The sequence below is a fragment of the Argentina silus genome (assembly GCF_951799395.1).
Source record: "Argentina silus genome assembly, chromosome: 9".
NCBI classification, from domain to species: Eukaryota; Metazoa; Chordata; class Actinopteri; order Argentiniformes; family Argentinidae; genus Argentina; species Argentina silus.
In genome coordinates this window covers 5,078,975-5,097,466 of record NC_139663.1, presented here as the reverse complement: position 1 = coordinate 5,097,466, position 18,492 = coordinate 5,078,975, and the positions used below count along the sequence as shown (strand labels likewise).

Genomic DNA, 18,492 nt, shown 5'->3' with positions numbered 1-18,492 from the left:
TTGCAACACATTTAGTTTGTATATTGATTACTATGAATTGCAGCGTGAAAAAGAATCATACCAAGTTAAATGGCTAATCAATGTGCATGTGACAGCTTTTTTGTATGCGAACGGTAGCAGCATTTAATGTCCAATGCTACTCCATAGGAGGGCGCTCTGTAATCAAATACGGTCTGTTCTAAGCTGCCCCATATTGCCTGCCAACAAGGGAGAGTACTATCACACATAACATTTGGCAATTGGAAACGGAATTCAGGGATAGATAAACAACTGTCAAAATTTGTCAAAAACCTTCTGCTGCACGTTGGACAAGTAAACAACAACATTTGAAGTATTTCTAAACTTTTATTTGTTATTACTGTGCATTGTTGTATTATCTGTGCATTCATGTTCTGAATGTATGCCTATCATACAGTTTGAATGATACAAGGAATCATTATGCATGCAAAAATCTTGTTTCTTTACACAAAAGTCTCATGTGGATCCAGCACGAGACATCTACTCAATCTTGTTCTATTTTTCCACTAATATAACATAGAAACAGAATGAATAGGCTTAGGCCTACAGGAGAACTAATCTTTTAACGTGGATCTGCAAGTTATATGATATGTATTACTGTCTTGTAGGCAACAGAATAATGCTTGCACTACAAATATTTTGCTTAGCTTGAAGGTCTACTGGAGTCATGCTACAGTTGCCTAATTGTAGGTCTTGTATGTACTCTATAGGATAGTCCATAAAGTAGGCCACACGTAACCAACAAAAGTCCTCAGTGTGTCCTTCATTTACAGTAGAAAAGGACAAGGTCCCTTGAGCTGTAGTAAAGGGAACAACAGTAACAGTTGAAATTATATATTTTTAAATATAAATTAAACAAAATTGCATGTAGTCTAGGCAAAATAACTGGTGGATATGTATTTCACTTTTAAATAGTTTTCTAAAGACGTTTTACCTTTGGAGGCTAATCATCAATTGAGTTACATCAAAGGTGATTATGGTGTTGCCTACGCTGTTTTTGAGTGTGTGTAGCAAGTGAGTGGAAAACTGCCAAAACATTCCCTACCTCCTAACTGAACTAATTGAGAACAGTCTGATGATGGCATTTCACAATGAACATCTTTGTAATTTCTAAAACAGTGAAAAGAAAATGTTCTTACACTGAGGCTATACAAAGAAGAATACAACACAATCAAAGCACAAATTATACTTACATCACAACTAAAATGGTACAAAAAAACATACAAAACAAAAATGGGGGATTCAATCCCCCTGTTTGACATTTGTCAATATAGAAAAATGTGTCTGCTGCAGCAACTGTGTTCAAAGTGCATAACTACATCTATCCAAGATAATGAGTTAAAAGCTATTATGAATACATGTCTAAAGAAACAAAAGCATATGAGAGGGACTGTACAGTGTGGCTTGTGCAGTGTAGTCATATGAACATAGCACTGTGTGGACCAGAACAGTCAGGTTTGCAGTGTAGTCATATGAACATAGCACTGTGTGGACCATAACAGTCAGGTTTGCCATCTGTGTTGCAGAACAGGTTTCAAAGGGTTTGGTTCATTGTAAAACAACAGATAAGCCGGTAAATATCATTATACATGAGATGAAGCAGATATAGTAAATACGACACAGTGACTTCGGCCAGTGTGGCACTTTTTGCAATACCACTCCTGCCTAGCTAGTACATTAAAATATTAATCCCATCAAAGAACGTACACCAAAAATAATATTATCAGATGCATGAAGCAATCGAGAAAAATCCTAGTTTTTTAAATTTGGTTGTTGACATTACAACAACATTGAAGCACTGGTTTCAAAACCAAACAAGAGGCTTTAGGACGGCATTTAGAAGGAATATTCATCTATTTGGAACCAATAATCACATTAGATAACAACACTTTATATCACCCTTTTGGGTTTAAACAACACCTTTGGTTCATGTTAAAACACTAGTGAAAAATCAATGGCACAAGAGAAATACTTGGAGAGCTAAATTTGATTTGTATTTTCTTTTTATTTCACTTGTACAAGAAGTGACCAGTAAGCGCTATTGGGGAGGTCAGAAAGTGCAGTTTTCATAGGGATTGTTGCTCTTACACAGACTATTTCCTGCAACAAGTCACTTCTCCATGTGACATCATAACTTGAACAGTCAATATGTGGCCTTATGGCCTTGGTGTTATGAACTAACATGTATAGATTAATTAATCATACTTTTTGGATTTGTAGCTTTGTTTATTTCATTCAATTGCAGGCATCTTTAGTCACGCTGAACAGTGGATGGCTTGTAGAGTTAGGGATCTTCGATATCCAGAAACTCCTTCTTGGGTGGTGCAGCCCCCCTGTACCATGCACAGGAACTATCACTTCTCTTGATGCAGGCAAAGTGCTTGGCTTGGGGTCCACTGATGCTCTTTTCAATCACCCAGTCTGTCCACAGACACTCTTGCGGGGTACTGATCGTACAAGGGATGGAGGTGCAGCGAATGATCTGTGGGTTGGAGCAGGGAGAGAGACCAAGATCACAAACGTACCCTATTACTTCTGCATGTGTTTGCTAAGCCTACAAGATCATTCTACTCTCTTAAATCAAGTATGCTGTGTGCATACATATGTTGAATACAATCACACCCTTACCTTGCAACCACAGCCCATCTCATATCGCTGAGTCAAGCTCTTCTTCTGTGTGAGACTCATGTCCTCCCATGAATCGATGAAGTCACAAAGTGTTACATGCATTGTTCCATCCCTCTCCAGTTTGCCTGGGGAGATATTTGGGTTAATTTGTCCCATGTAGAAAACATGCAAGGGGCACTGAAATGTATGAATTACCTCATGCATATGAGGATTTACATGCATAGGCCATAATTGTTCAAGCATTTCTAGGCTGGGCAATTTAAACAGTGCTGCCAATGGGATTCTTGGATAATGTAGTCAGAACCGCACCTGTGAAGAGATACTCCTTCTTGCCATTGGTCTCCAAAGTCACTCCACAAACAGCTGAAGAGGGTGCAGTGAAGATGGCATCAATATCCCGGTCAGGACCTTTGAACATCTAGAAAAAGGAGGAGAGAAAAACAAAGATCTATTCAGCATACATATCCACATACAGTTTTTAACCTCACTGACCACAGCACTCAGAAATAAATGTCAGGATGTTCACAGGCTAGAATATTTCAGTGTCAGAACAACCACTTGATAAAAACCTGTGATACCGTACCTTAATCTGTTTGATGTCATACTTGATCCGCTTGATTGGGTTACCATAGATGTCATTGCCAGAGATGACCTCTTTCCCTGCAACCACTTTAGCCCTGATCACTAGAAGAGGAAACAAAAGACATGGATTAACTGCACTCTAAATAATCTAGGACCAATAGTAACAACAGTATAACATCAGCCATTCTAATCTGTAGGTAAGATATGTGGGATCAGTCAATAATAATTGCAGTGTAAAATCCCTCACACATCCAATCTAATACTGAAATCAAAATTATGTTATGGGCTCTATTTTCTCCAAAACAGAGTTATTTTGTCTTCTCTTGATCTTAGCTTTGGTGTGTCTGCATCTACCTCTTGGCCCTGCCTTAGTTTAACACGCCTGGTTTAGCTATGGCGTCCTGGGTCTGCAGATTTTGCAGGTGCCAGGTTCTAGGAAGACACATCAGTGTTTCATCAGCTGCAATCAGAGAGAGGAATGTGCGTCGCCTGCTCCAAGGCTTCAGAGCCAACACGGGAGGAAGCCAGTCAGCAATCTTTGAAAAACTGAACCAGAATGCCCCCTCGGCCCCAGGCTCCTCCGCCTGAGCCCTCCGCCCTCCGTCTGCCTGTCTGGGTAGGAGGTGCTGACATGAACACCAACCTCTCACTCTCTCTCCCCCTATTCTTTTCTCCTCACTTTCTGCTTCAGCCTGATTCAGGATATTTGAGAGGGTTTGGACGAAACGCATGAAAAAACTGGAGTGGAAAAATATTATCAGTGCCAAACAGATGAGCTTCCTCTATAATGATGTTACTGTAAGTACTGCCTACCCAACCACAATCTATTATCATTAGGACTCATACTGTACACCACAGACAGCAGCAGTACTGTTGCTTGAGATTGCGTACATTGTACATATTTGTTTTGTGGACACCCTCATCTAAATAAACTACATTATCTTGTATTTGTACAAATACCTGTTACAATCTACCTTTTAATGTTCATCTTTCAAAACCGTATTGCACCACTACCTAGAAACAGAAAGGTAGTGCATTCACCCTTGCCTTAGGCTGTGAATCAAGACAAGGGACAGACCTAATTTCAAACAGATGTTTACTTTTAGTTCAGTCCTCCAATTTCTCAAGGTGGCAACTGCCGACAGTCTTATAGCTGCTAATTCACCAAATAAGTCTTTTGAGGCATTTTATTTTGACTAAGGTATGAAGCTGTGAACCATATGCGTTCTAATTGGATTACAATACAGGCTGAGAACATGTCCTTTTAAGGTTTTAAAAAGTCAACCGATGTCAGAGGGAGGACAGAGGGAGGAACAAAAAGGAAAGAGAAAAAGAAAGAGAGAGAGAGAGAGAGAGAGAGAGAGAGAGAGAGAGAGTGACTGGTGGGAATGGTGAGAGTGATGGAGTGATGTAGACTATCTGCATTCTGCAGGCAGGGAAACTGAGTTAAGGAGTGACAGGAATAGCAATCATGCTGCAGTAGTGGCACCATTTCATGTGTTTAGAAGGAGATAGGCCAGCAAAGCAATACCATCTGCTAGCACAAACATACTGAGAGAGAGAGAGAGAGAGAGAGAGAGAGAACTAGGATTGGCTTCATGGCCAGGAAAAAGTGCTAAACTCTCTTAAAGCGCCTGCTCCAACCAAGCTGCATGCTTTTCTGTGTGCATCAGAGCCGCCATACAGACTCTCCCCAGACTGGAGCACAGAGCACCTTTTCTCCAGGCCACACACACTGGACGCCAAAGATACCCAGGGGATCCTAGACTGCACTGAGTGATCCTTTACAATAATCAAGTAACACACACAAACACACAGTCTTTTCCACACACTGTGCCACTCTGAGACACACAGTGCTTGTGTTTACTTTACGGCTCCAGGTATGAACAGGGAAAGGGTGAAATGAAGGGAAGCCCTCCAACTCCTCCAGTTACATGGGGGATTGGTGGTAATCCTGCTTCCCTGAGTGTGCAGAATCAGAATCATCGCTGGGCAGGAATCAGGCACACACCACGTCTCCCCTTCCATAGTAAAGTAGGTCAGGTGAAATGTTCCACATGCAAGAGGATATGGACTGGATAACACTCCTGCTGCGTCACATGGAATGCTGGACAGTGCTGTCGGTCTGGGATGAAGGCTAACGTTGGGGGTCCATGTCAACTGCTGCCTCCACGTCATATTTCCAATTTGGCATTACTCAAACTCAACACAAATCAAACCAACTAAGAATGAACAAAGGAACTCACACTTCTCCACTAAGGATCCTCCTCAGCGGGGGAAATACAATTGCACCTCATGTTTATCAGTAACAATCCATCATATTAATTCCACTAGAGCTGCTGGGACAGTAGAGCTGCTATTGTAGGTCTTGCAGTAAAGGCTGGTCTAATGGGTCCCTGAGGGCCTGTTGAGGCTGTATGGGGTTGACATACTCCAGTGTAATTGGATCTGAGATGTGATGCATGTTCCACGCTCTGATTGCATTGGCTCTGTGCCATAGCACTGCTCACAGGGGTGTCAACAACACCACTCTCTGGAATCAATGTAAGGTCAATGATCATAAGACCTGATAGAGCAAAGGCCTCTAAAAATGTGTTATTTTTTTCTTTATGCAACAGATAAGTGGTGTACTATAATTGCTCTGGAAAATCAGTGACACATGGATGTATTTTTTTTTAAGATTCCATTTAGAATTCTCTCAAAAGCAGCTTGTGTGTTAGTGTAAAACAGTGGTTCCAAGATTTCTTTTTCCACTTTAAGTTTTAAGTTCTCATCCTATGACTTTCCCAGACTATGATGCCACTGAGGCCTTCACTGTGCATCTGGCTGTAAAGAGCTGAAAACCTGAGAGTCGACTAAATGATTATGACAAACTTAAAAAGTGTGTGTGTATGTGTGTGTGTCCTTAACCCCACCGACTTCATGAAAGCGAATTAAACTTCAATAAGGAACTTACACTCTGTCCCAAGATAAAATCATCATAGGAAATGATGAAATGTTTAGTGGAAACAGTTGACCAAAGGCTGTGAAATAGACTTGTTTCTATAAAGGCAGGACTGGCTGGTAGGCTGGCGCAAGATCAGGAATGGTCTGGGAACTGGGTGTACATTATAATTTTCCAGTTCCACAAACAATAAACAGACTAGTTTGGCTAGTAGCTTGCTTGTGAGAATGCCTTTGAGACAATACGCAGATGGGAAAAATGCACATGCATGTCATGTAATTGCAGGGCACTAGGAGCAGAGAGGTTCAGCCTAAGTCCTACTGTCCGTTTCCCCTCTAAACAGCCACAGTGGTCAATGTGGCCAAACAATTCCTGCCCTCCAAAAAAAATACAATATGTATGTTAAACACCAGCCTCATGACTATCTGAAATGCAAATATATCTGTATAATGCCAAGCTGCCAGTGCTGTCAAATAACCTCTCTTCTTAATCTAACAGTCTTTCCACACAGCACACGACCCTCTGCCTTAACTAGGCCTGGTCTGCCAGAGGGTCAAAAGCTGGAAATGTCATCCCACTCTGTAGAACAACTATAAGTCAACCGATCCACGCAATAAATAAACATCAGATTCAAGCCAGAGTTCAAGGGAGCTGTTGTCAAAGCCGGTGCCAGTTCCGTTTGGGCCAAAAAGGATGATCTGGTTTTAATGTCTCATGTGTTTACACAGCTTGCAGGGCTGTCTTGAGACCGGAAACCAGGGTTTAGTCAACATACTTTCCAGCTCCCTAAAGATTTACATTCCTTTTCCAAAGCTCTCCAGGTACACACCCCTCCAACTAAGCATTACGAAGCAAACGGTGAATGCATGACGAGCATAACACATGACCGGCATTCCAGAGTGGCAACCAGAGTGCCTGAGGGAGGGATTTCAATTTAATGGAAATAATGAGACACATGTATTTGCTTCTGTTCAATCCCTTCTCCTGAAAGAATATTCTAGATACGATTGACATAATATGCCAAGTGACAATGTGTGACTCTACACCTGGAACTGACTGCACACACCTGTGTCCCTCTGCTCCCCACATCCATAATAGGCAGCAGGTTCAGAGTGTGTCATCCAAGTCACCTTGGGCTAGAAGGTTCCAGATAGCATCTCAAGAGTTTTGAAATGGGACAGGAGGAGAACAGGGAACAGCACCAGACTATAAATCGAATGAGGTCACCTCGAAAACAGGCCAAAGATTTACTGGATGTGTATGTTTATATGTACGAGAAGAAAACCTACCCATTGAGCCTGTTAATAGCATTGAGGAAAATAGGCCTGGATGAATACATTGTGCTTAAGTCATTCCAGGGGCTATCAGTTTACGCAATTAGATTTTAAATTCTGCTATTTATGCCAAGGAGTTTCACAAGGGATTCACATGCTAAGTCACACCATTTCATTTGACATGATTACAGTGCCAACTAGTCTCAAAGGCATTGTTGTGAAATATAAATCTGAACTGTCCACATACTAAAACCTGCTCTGACAAAGGATAATTCAATCCACAGATCAGTGAGGGGTGTGCCAATAAAAGCTGCAAATCAACAAAATGAAATTAGAAAACTATTTTTTGGGACCTTTTCAGACTTTCTCAATGTAATAGTAAAAGTACATGAAGAACCGGCGAGTTGTGCTTTTAAACCTAATACCTCTACAGATATCTCTGAAACAGGATGGTGTGGATTCTTCAAGCTCTGGTGCCATGGAAACATATGCCAGAGAAGAACTTCTGAATAAGTAAACTGCTGTATATACCACAGGCTCAGCCAACTCACAACTGGGAAATAGTCCCTCAACAAACTCCTATTTAGTAACACAAGCCAGTCACTGTTGAGATTCTCGTTAGCATAAGTTTGCATGTGAAGACAAGAAACAGGCAGTTTAGGTTTACACACTTTAGGTTTACCTAGTCCAATAAGAGGGAAAACATATTGAGATGGTCATAGAGAAAGAGACAATTTGAATCATTGCCTATTAACTGCTGGAATTCCCTGTTTATTTTAAGTAAACATATTGGCATTGGCGATCAGTCGTGACTTTGGATCTTTCACAGTACTGACCTCACCCCTAAAGACAAATGTTTCCTAGATGGGTCGAGGCCTGAACAGCATCATCGCGAAAAACCCATTGAGTGTGTGTCAAAATAGCATTCTGGTGGTTCTCATGAGAAGCATTTACCCAAAAGGCCAATAAGGTACTTTTCGATATGTGCATCAATTCAGATTGACATGATGAACTAAACTGATGGCAGATCTTGGTCCAGTCAAAACCATGAAACTTTGATACATAGGCCAGTTCCTCATAGTGTACTTAACACAACTATGCTGAGTAGATCCTACACAGATGTGATGGAAACATACCAGAATTTCAACAGCATTCTTAATTGTGTGCTTTTGAGCATATGGCTCTTCATGCAATGCAATCGCCTTTAATTAAAATGATAAGTGAAAGAAAATAGGTCTGTGAGCTTGTGGGCCATACAGGATCAGACACAGGAAACAGAAAAAGGAAAACAGGATGTAGAGTTTGACTGATGGGTGGAGAAGGGAGAGAGAGAGAGAGAGATGTCATTATGTTACAGAACAGTGGCAGAAAGGTGAGACACAGGCCCTATGCAGTCATTTTATGATTATGTTTTCTATCAAGGTTTGAGCATTAATGGTATTTGTAGCACTGAATAATTCATAAATAATGATTCTTTCTGATAGGATTGGCATTGACAGAGAGAAACATAAGAGAGAAATCGCATATTTGTTCAAAACTAGCCTCAAATCCTCCCTTCACCCTTCCCAATAACACTCTTTTGGAAATAAAGCAGGATAGCCATCTATAAATAATGCTATATAAGGCTATACAAGATCAGTGTTTGTAATGTTTGCTTTATGAGTTGAATACTGTACCACAACGGAGTTATGTGAAAACATAAACTTTTCAATTTGGTATCAATAGGCTACTATGACAGCTTTTATGATTATTACCTGTAGCCTATTCACCTGTAGGCCAAAATATTAAATAATTTGACGTCACACTACATGATTATGTAAATGTATGGACGTGTAAACATAATTATTATGAATTATGTTTCCAGCCGAATAACATCTATATGAATAAAGTTTTTGCATGCGTTTTTCTATCAGCATGTGTAGGAAAGATGAGAAGTCATAATGTTATCGAATGCAGACTTACCGACGTCTGCATTGCAAAAAGCCTGTTGAGGATGCGCAGGAGAACAACTGCAAGCTTCTGCTATTTCTTCGACCCGCCAAAGGAACAGAAAGACCAGAGTGATGAAGCAACTGCTAACCGTCCAAGTCATTTTTGAACAGAATTATTCTACTGTCGCCTGTCTGGGGGAGAAAAAAAATCTATCACCAATGTGGTGAAACGTGGATGAAAAATGTTGAGTCCACGGCAGCAGAAAACAGAAATACAAAAGATATCTTCAGTCCCAAGATTTTCTGAGTCCTGCAGTCGAATAGGTCAGTGAATGTTAAGAAGACCACGGTTAGGTAAGAAATGCAAACTACATCAGAGCATGCCCATATCCCACCGAGACTGTTCCCAGACACCTCCTTGAAATCTGTTTTCCCTTCGATGAGAACAGCCGCGTTTTATTGCTGGATGTTCGAGCTCCTCCCCCTAAGAAGACTCAGCTAGTGCATTGTAGGTGGCGAAGCTCTCTTGACAGTGAAGTTTATTTTCATCATACTGTGTAGGCTACACCATTTGTCTAGAGAGACATATGGCATTGAGTCACCACTACTTGATCAGAAAATATGGTAGCATATTTCCTGGCAACATCCCTTGAAATTGTGATTTCATCATCCCCTTAAAATATTTCAGTAACACTTTACATAGAGGATACTGTTATATTGCGTTCATAGTGCATTGTAAGGCTTGTTATGAGCATGTATGACTACATTGTGATGTCTTGTATCATCTCATAATGATCCTGAGCTATTATCCCAAAAAAAATCATCAGCAGACAGACATAACATATTATGGTTCACTGATCTCTGTGCTGTACTTTAGATCATTTCAAAATACATCTCATGGTAGGACAGTTTGGTTTAGTAAGTGCAGTTGCCACCACAATTGCAGTAGCTAATAGGAAAATAGGAAAACAAAGACAAGACACCACAGCACACATGGATTGCATGAAATATGAGTTGAGAGAGAGAGAGAGAGAGAGAGAGAGAAAGAGAGAAAGAAATGGAGGCATAGTGGGAGGGGTGACATCATCCCATTAAACTTAATAGATTCAATCTGGTCGCAATTCCCCTAACGTAAGCTACCCAAACCCTGCTCCCTTCAGAGCTCCCGTCCTGCTGAAAGAAACATTATGCTATAGTCAGATTCTTCCGACATTTCTCATCCCCAACTCAGGCACAAAAACTGACGGTTCCTTTGTTGGAAACTTCACCACTGCAACACCACCTCAGGAAGCTGAGGAACTTGCCATTTGGTTTTGTGGCCTCCAGTGTTGTTTCTGGCTGAGGGGGAGAGATCACTGAGAGTGCATGGTGTGGGTAATGAAGGGTAATACTGAATAATGAAGAGGACAGTGTAGAATGAATCGTATCTGCTGTGGTCGAGCCCGCTCACATCTCTGACATCATGTTTGGCTGCTGTCCGCAGGTCCTCTGGGTTCTCCAGTAAATATTTCCACTCTTTTCCACAGTTTAGCATTTTTGCTTGGTTGCCTTTCCACAGGTCTGTTTTACCCAATGTCCATATAAAAAGAGAGGGAGAAGGGGACATGGAGAGAGAGGGGGAGAAGGGGACATGGAGAGAGAGGGGGAGAAGGGGACATGGAGAGAGAGGGGGAGAAGGGGACATGGAGAGAGAGGGGGAGAAGGGGACATGGAGAGAGAGGGGGAGAAGGGGACATGGAGAGAGAGGGGGAGAAGGGGACATGGAGAGAGAGGGGGAGAAGGGGACATGGAGAGAGAGGGGGAGAAGGGGACATGGAGAGAGAGGGGGAGAAGGGACAGCTTCCTCTCCCTCACTCATATCATAGCAGTCACCACAGCACAGGCTTCACTGTGAGAAATCAAATTAATGTTGGGCTTTAGTCATTCAGAGCAATGTTTCACAAAGGATTTCTGCTTTAACCATTAATAAGTACATTTTGTTCATGGTAGTTGCGAAATTTACACACAAACCATCATGATTCATACAAACCCTGTTGGTTTTTGCTGTTTATCACAGTGATTCACTTCACTTAAATCTAATCTTTGTGGATGGCTTATTAGCTGGAGAATAAACAGGAAGGTTGACTGGAATCATGGGCATTGGGAATACCAGAACCTAGGAAGTAGGGAGAACTACTGTTTGGACTCTGGGCTTGGTAGGAGAGTGGCAAATTAAGACATGAAAGGCATGTCACATCCAAGATCAAATGGGTAGAAATATGCTTTCGTCTCCATTCCACTGTGGTGCCAAAGCCACCGGGGAACAGCAGACGTCTCTATTTCTGGGCAAAGCCTCCCGCCCCCTGTCAAAACAGGCAGCTTCCTTAGCACTGTGATGCTTACTGATGTGGTAGGACCAGATCAGAGCAGAGCTAGGTCCTGGGTGGTGGGTCTTATCCAGCTCCCGGCTACTGCACCTCCTAGTTTGGCCCCAAGACTGGAGATGGATATTTTATGCTAAATATTTCTCACCTCTTATGGGAAAGAATTTCAGGAATCCTGTAGAAGATTGGTACTCTTTACTTGACAAGGTTATAGAACAGTTGACAGCATATAAACAAGCAAACAAACAAAACCACACAGTATGAGATGGCCACATGTTCTCCTCTCTCGAGTACTAGTCCCATATTGTAAATACTGAGGCTCATTTTCACAGTACCAAATGTGTCTTCTGTAATGAGCCAATTGGTAGCTAGTGAATCAATTAACCTGGAGGCATTGATGAAAAATGCTAAACCTTGCTGTGGTTTACAGTACAGAAGGTCCATATGTAGTTTCACTTGTTGCTCGGTCCCCCCTGACTCCAACAGGCTTTTATTCACCAGTTTAGGTTTGTCTGCATTGTTGTATTAACATAAGGTTTTCATTTGTACAATGAGAATTTGTCAAAGTGCAATGTAAGCAGCCCCCTGTGGACACAGCACACTGCAAACACCCAGGGGCTGGGGAATGGTCGAACCTCCCTAGCCCAAATTACAGACTTGCATGGACAATAATACTCTCAAAGGAAGTGCCCAGCGAGACAGAAAAAGAGGGTCTCATTGTGGGAACTGGTGGGTGCCATGGCAGTGACCAACATCCTCAGTTCCCCCACTAGCATTCCCTTCTATATGGGGGGGAATAGGCTCAGTGGTGACCTGACCACCACCCTGCCCTCCACCTTTCACTTCCCCCTGGCCTCTCACTCCTCCACAGTGCTCTCGTGTAATCCTCCTTTAATTTGGTCCCAGCCGCAGCCCACTGGACAATTCCCATAGCCTTCCATTCATCAGCAAAGCTATTCATATCTGACTGGTGATACCCTGAAACACTGGATCTGTGTTAGCCGTTTCCTGTTCGGGGACAACAAGGAGGAGAGAAACATCTGTGGTAAGGTATGAATATCCTTTGCATGTCTTTAAAACATACTATTGTGGCCTAAAAAAGCCCCATCTCATCCCATTGGAGATGTGCGTCATGTGGACCACACTGCCTACAGTGTGGCTTAATGTTCATGAGTCATCATCTACAGTAGTGAATGGAGACTGTTGCATTGGTATTGTCGTAGGTGTGATTTATAAACATATTGACTCATAGTTCATTGAGCTTATTCACCCAGTGGGACTTTTACTTTTACGAAATGGAACTTTACTCCCAGATGTATTTGAACACAGTCATTTCCTCTACAGACCCAGGATATGACAAGGAAAAGTCTTTTCAGGAAGGCCGAATATCTTTCAAGGGAGGAAAAATACTTCAACAGAAAATGAGAGCGTGATGTTGTGCAAGTGTGAGCGTGAGGCACAGTTAAGTCATCAGTGAGAATTTCAAAGGTGTGTGACCTTTCAAACCAGACAATGGATGGTACACGACACAGCTGTGGACCTTTGTCAGAGACAAAATATGTGACATTGCTCATAGAATCTCAGTTGCACTGTGAAATAGTTATGAAATACCAGTACTTTTCCTCAAGGACTTTGCAGGTCCTGACCAAACTACAATGTACAGTACTGTATGTCAGATGTTGGTATACTCAACATGTTATAATGATAATCCCTTCTCTATTCCCACATACCATTCATTCACCCTTCCAAGACTAAACAATCACATTGAACCTGTGTTAAGGATAAGTTGAGTTTAGATGTGGCCCCGAGACAAACCCCGAGACAAACCCACCTATGACTCACCCTGAATTGTACGTGCATATAGTATTGAGCCAGACATGAAGACATGCATATTGCCTAATAAAGACAGTGACATAAAGGAAAAACGTATGCAGATACAATTACTGAACTGGAAGATTTCTGGTTTTTTTAGTGTGCCAATTTTCCCAGAACTCAAGGTCTTAGAGAGGTCAGTAGATTGGCGGAAAAAGGAACTTGTTCTTCTTTCTTTTAAATACTGAATTCCTCTTTCACACCCCAACTGTGTTCTTGCCATTCTAAGGTAGGACCCCCTCTTGTGGTGGAATAACACACTGAGAGAGACAGAGGAAAGAGCTAGCCTAGCCCGGAGACGCCATTCTACACCATAAGAGATAAGATTGTAATGGCTGTGAATAGCATGGCATGGGCTCTCTGAGGAGATAACATGTAGCATAAATAAATAAAAGCCACTGTCTAGGAAAAAATACATATTCCACATTCCAGTATTTCAATACCTTTATTTGAGTGCAAGCTTGTATTTTAATCATTTTCTAAGGACAGTGATCATTATATTTATGGTTTATAAGCAAGTCAATCACACATATCCAAAACTATACATTTAAACTCTTATCTAATACAAATGTAAGCTATTGATTGATAGAAATGTAGGATTATTTGATTAAGGAAGCATATTGGGAGCCTCATGGCATCTTGGACAGTGTAGCTACTGTAGATTAGATGTACTCTGGACGAATGACAAAGAGGTAGCTCTGTGATCCAGGGCAAGGGTAGGCCAGAGCCTGGCTGCTGTTAGTAGTAGGGATCTGGGCTAGGTTGTTCTTGAAGTCCTGGATGTGAAATATGTACTTGCCCTCGCATGTTAGGAGCAGCCGGTTGCTAAAGCGAATACTAGCATTCTGGTATTGGACTAAACTGGTTTGCGGGTACAGCCTGGCAACAGGGGTAGAATCACAGGAGAGGCCAGTGTATATACAATCTTGCTGGTTCAGAAACACACTTGCTGACCAGGAGATCATGTTGGTCTGGAAGACCACAGTATTGTGGACAGGTGTGCTGAATGACTGGATACGCCTGCTGTTCTGGTAGTAGCCATGTTGACGCTGCCTGTAATTATAACTGTCCCGGTAGTAGGTAGGGTAGGAAGGTAGGGGTGCCATGTTGGTTAAGTTGATGGTAAAGCTCCATGGTTCAGTTGTGTAGATCCTTGGTTGGTAATCATACCCTTCACCCTCACTGCCTGTGTGCTTCTTCAGAGTGGCAAAGGGCAAGGTATTAAACTGGAAGCCCCGCAGCATGCTGATGCGGTACAGCTTCTCGTGGCTCAAGTAGAGCTTGGAGGTGAACTGCAGCTCATAGAGTTTCTCAGCGGGGATCATTGGGAAGCGGATGTGGCCTAGTAGGGCAACCTGGCTCTCTAAGCTGATGTTGCCCCTCTCTGTGATCAAGCTCTCCAGTGCCTGCAGGAGGAAGGCCTCGTCAGGAACCACCAGGTCTGAGCGCGACAGGAGGGCCATCAGGGTGTCAAGGGAGAGGTCACTCCAGGCAGGGGAGCTCGTCAGAGCCTCACAGTTCCAGGCCAGGTACTGGAGACAGTTTTCCTGGAGGACCAAGTCCGTGGTGTAGACAGAGTATTGGTACATCGAGACCTGGGTGTGGAAGGTGCCGTCCTCTGGGAGAAGCACTGTAAAGAGCTTGCCTGTGTCCTGCATCAGCTGCCTCACCCCAAACTCAGAGGCCAGCTGGTGGAGGCACTGGGCAGAGGAGATGGTCACATCTACCTTGCGTGTGTAGAGGTACCTAGAGAGCCAGAGCAACAAAGCATTACAAATTAGATTGTTTTCCCTATGGGCATTTCAAACTGCAAGAACATTTGTTATCATGAGAGAAAAGTGAGTAAGAATTGGTTATGATGACATAGAAATAATCCTGTACATGGCATGTATAATATCCACGGTAAATAAGACTGTATTGGAGAAAGGAGCACTAGTGAGGGTCACAAAACCTGATGAAGTTGGTGACATAGGATCGGCAGCTCTGGTTCACTTCTATTGACAGACTGCTGGAGCTGCTGCTGACATTGAATAGTGGAAAGAGGGTGAGGACCAGTCTGTGTGTGCAGATGGTGCTTTCCTCCATCTCCAGCTGCCCATCCTCGTTTTTGTTACCAGTGGAGCTCCTGACCAGGATGTTGAAGTCACAGCTTTCACCACTGCCAAACAGCTCCCCCAGCTCCTCAGACAGGCCTAGACTGTGGTCCAGGGAATGTACTGCATCACTGCTCACATCTGTGCCCACTACAGCAGGGAGATGACACGGGATAAGGAGTGCACATGAGTCATAGCATGGATGTAGAGGTGAGAGAGTCACATGGACATCATTGGACAGGAAAATGATCATGAAAGTTTTACTGTAACTCCACTACAAGCACAGCTGCGACCATGCTTAGTATTATTGAATACGGTCTAGTCTGAAAATGAAGTCAAGTTAAGGTCTAGTTTAGGTCTATCTCCGAGTTTTAGACTGTTACAAAGATTTGTGGTATAAAGAGGCCTTAGACACATGGTCTCCTGATACAAAGTGAACTGTTACCTCTCTCACAAACAACTCCTGCATCCTCCTTGTGAGAACAGTCGGTTAGGGCCCAGCCTTTAAAGGAACAACTGGAAAGGGACTTCTCGGTTCCCTCGCAGTCCATATCGTCCAGCCAGATTGGTCCAGATCCTTGAACACAAATTAGGACAACCGGATGACACAACTATTGGGAGTAATGTTAGTCCCTCATACTTAAGTGTTAATCAAAGTGATGGAATAGAATAATAGGAACCATGAGTAGGTGTTTCTACTATTCCTGATAGCAACAAATCAATGACAATTTGAACTGGCTGTTTCTACTGCCACCTGGTGGCTGACTCAAGTAGGATGAAGTCATGTGACATATAGTATAGCTACTCACCATCTCCATAAGTCCCTCCTTTTATTGCAGATTTTGCACCAGGGAACTGCAGCTGACGACACACCACCTGGGCCTCTGTCAGGTCCCAGTCATCATCACAGACTGTCCCCCATTTGCCGTCATGGTAGACCTCCACACGCCCCTCTGAGGCCAGCTGGCCCCCCACCAGCCTCACCATGCCCTCCTGAGGCCCCCCATCTAGAACATGTTCTATGAAGACAGAGAGGGTGAACCTTTTGACCTGTTAACATTTGAACCAACAAAGTGGTTGAGCAAATACTCAGTTTGTTTACATTGAAACTTGAGATAGCTACACAGCATGAACGTTTACTTCAGTTAATGTTTGGACATTAAAGAACATACTGTAGCGAACGACGGGGTAGAGTAGCTTACCCTAAGCCGGTATCAAACTCACAATCTTCCGCTTACAAACCGGCCGCGTTAGCTACAATACCAAGAGAGTAAACTCCCTTGGCGGAGCTGCCAACGGACCTTACACATGGTCGTTACACTATCCTCTCCATTCGGGAGAGCGTGCCCTAAGTGAATCATCTATCCATCAGTCATCATAAGAAAAATTAATCTATGCTAGGACCAGGGGCTATTGGCAGTCACAATGCTAGAAGAAAGGAAGATTATTTATTTATTTTTATTTACAGGAGAGAAACTTGCCCAGGGGGGTAGTGGGGATGAAGAGGTCTTTAGGAGGGACAGTTAAGTTGTAAATACAGTAAATCATGTCATTGTCCTTCTGACCTTGTCATCAAAAAAACGAATGTTTATCTCTTGATGTTGAAAGTATGCTAAATACGATCAAGGGAATAATACAGTATATCAATTGTTTTGTGCCATTGTGCGACTCACTGAATAGATTCCATTGCATGGATTGTAGTCCAGGGACATGGAGGAGGAGCAGCAGCCACAAAGAGGAAGTGATTCCACACATCAGCATTTCCACTAGTCAGCTGGTCACACTGACACAGACACACAATGGAAAAAAAGGGAACTGAAATAGGATATTTTCATACCTGCATTTAAACCCAAATATTGTTTTTGGTCTGTAACAGTATTGACAGTTATCAACATTTATTTTAATTTAGCCTTTATTCATCCAGCTTAGTTTCAACAATTTGGAAGAGACCAAATAGTTGAACGATGGATTCTCATATATTCCCCAACAAACTGAACATGAGTTTTATTCTATTACAGGGTAAAATCAGTTGGTGGCAAAATTGCACATATTTTACACAAGTCGCCTTATAGCAGTGATAAAAAGTATAGTACAGTGGAACCTCGAGATACGAATTTAATCCGTTCCGAGACTTCCTTCGTAAGTCAAAACATTCGTATCTCAATTTTCTTTATTTTTTTTTTAAAAAAGGGTTCGTGTGCAGGCGGCTGCCAGTTCTCCCGCGCGGCTGCTACTTCTCGCGAAAAAAAAGGATTCGTATCTCAAATTTTCATTCGTATCTCAGAGGACAAATTCGAAATTTCAATTCGTAACTCAAAACATTCGTATATTGGGGCATTCGTATCTCGAGGTTCCACTGTACTTGAAATAAAGTAAAATGATTAATGTCAAATGTATGCATTCAATTGATACTCTCAAATTATACTTTATACAGTCACACTTTTGCAAAATGTGTATTGCTCTTTGCAGCACGTACCTCAAGACTATAGTTAATATGTCATTATCCTTTCGTAGAGCACATATTTTGTGATTCTATTCTGATTCTCAAAGGTCTTACCTCTTGGTGTCTTGGATGTCTGTGTGTTTGTGTGCGTGTGCATGCGTGTTGTCCTTCTGTTGAAGCTGCGGCGAAAAAAACCGCCAAGGATGAAAGTGAATTCCTCACTTCTCTCAATCCTCTTCAGTAGGTTTCGTTTCACAAGAAATCAAACAAAGTAAAATACTCTTAACTTTACCAAGAAAGACTTTACTCAAAAACAACCAGTAAAACAAAACCGTAGTTATGAG

General features: G+C 42.3%; 2 protein-coding genes across 5 annotated transcripts; both read right to left on the bottom strand.

Moving 5' to 3' along the window:
- Positions 1-364: 364 nt before the first annotated feature.
- timp2b (TIMP metallopeptidase inhibitor 2b) lies at positions 365-9,792 on the bottom strand. Its single transcript, XM_083677364.1, has 5 exons — positions 9,409-9,792; positions 3,230-3,330; positions 2,956-3,064; positions 2,647-2,771; positions 365-2,500 (listed from the first exon to the last, which is right to left on the bottom strand). Exons 1-5 carry the CDS (start codon positions 9,536-9,538, stop codon positions 2,303-2,305), a joined length of 663 nt encoding a protein of 220 aa, XP_083533490.1. The 5' UTR covers positions 9,539-9,792; the 3' UTR covers positions 365-2,302.
- Positions 9,793-14,044: 4,252 nt separating this feature from the next.
- LOC310809147 (galectin-3-binding protein B-like) lies at positions 14,045-18,436 on the bottom strand. 4 transcript variants are annotated; one of them, XM_083676321.1, is made up of 6 exons: positions 18,182-18,436; positions 17,379-17,520; positions 16,515-16,724; positions 16,151-16,282; positions 15,564-15,855; positions 14,045-15,358 (listed from the first exon to the last, which is right to left on the bottom strand). In XM_083676321.1, the coding sequence occupies exons 2-6, from the start codon at positions 17,464-17,466 to the stop codon at positions 14,275-14,277; spliced, it is 1,806 nt and encodes a 601-aa protein (XP_083532447.1). In that variant the 5' UTR covers positions 17,467-17,520; positions 18,182-18,436; the 3' UTR covers positions 14,045-14,274. The 4 variants fall into 4 exon arrangements, with proteins under 4 accessions (XP_083532447.1, XP_083532448.1, XP_083532450.1 ...); XM_083676322.1 differs by having other exon boundaries at positions 17,379-17,488; positions 18,263-18,436; XM_083676324.1 differs by having other exon boundaries at positions 17,379-17,479; positions 18,263-18,436.
- Positions 18,437-18,492: the final 56 nt, after the last annotated feature.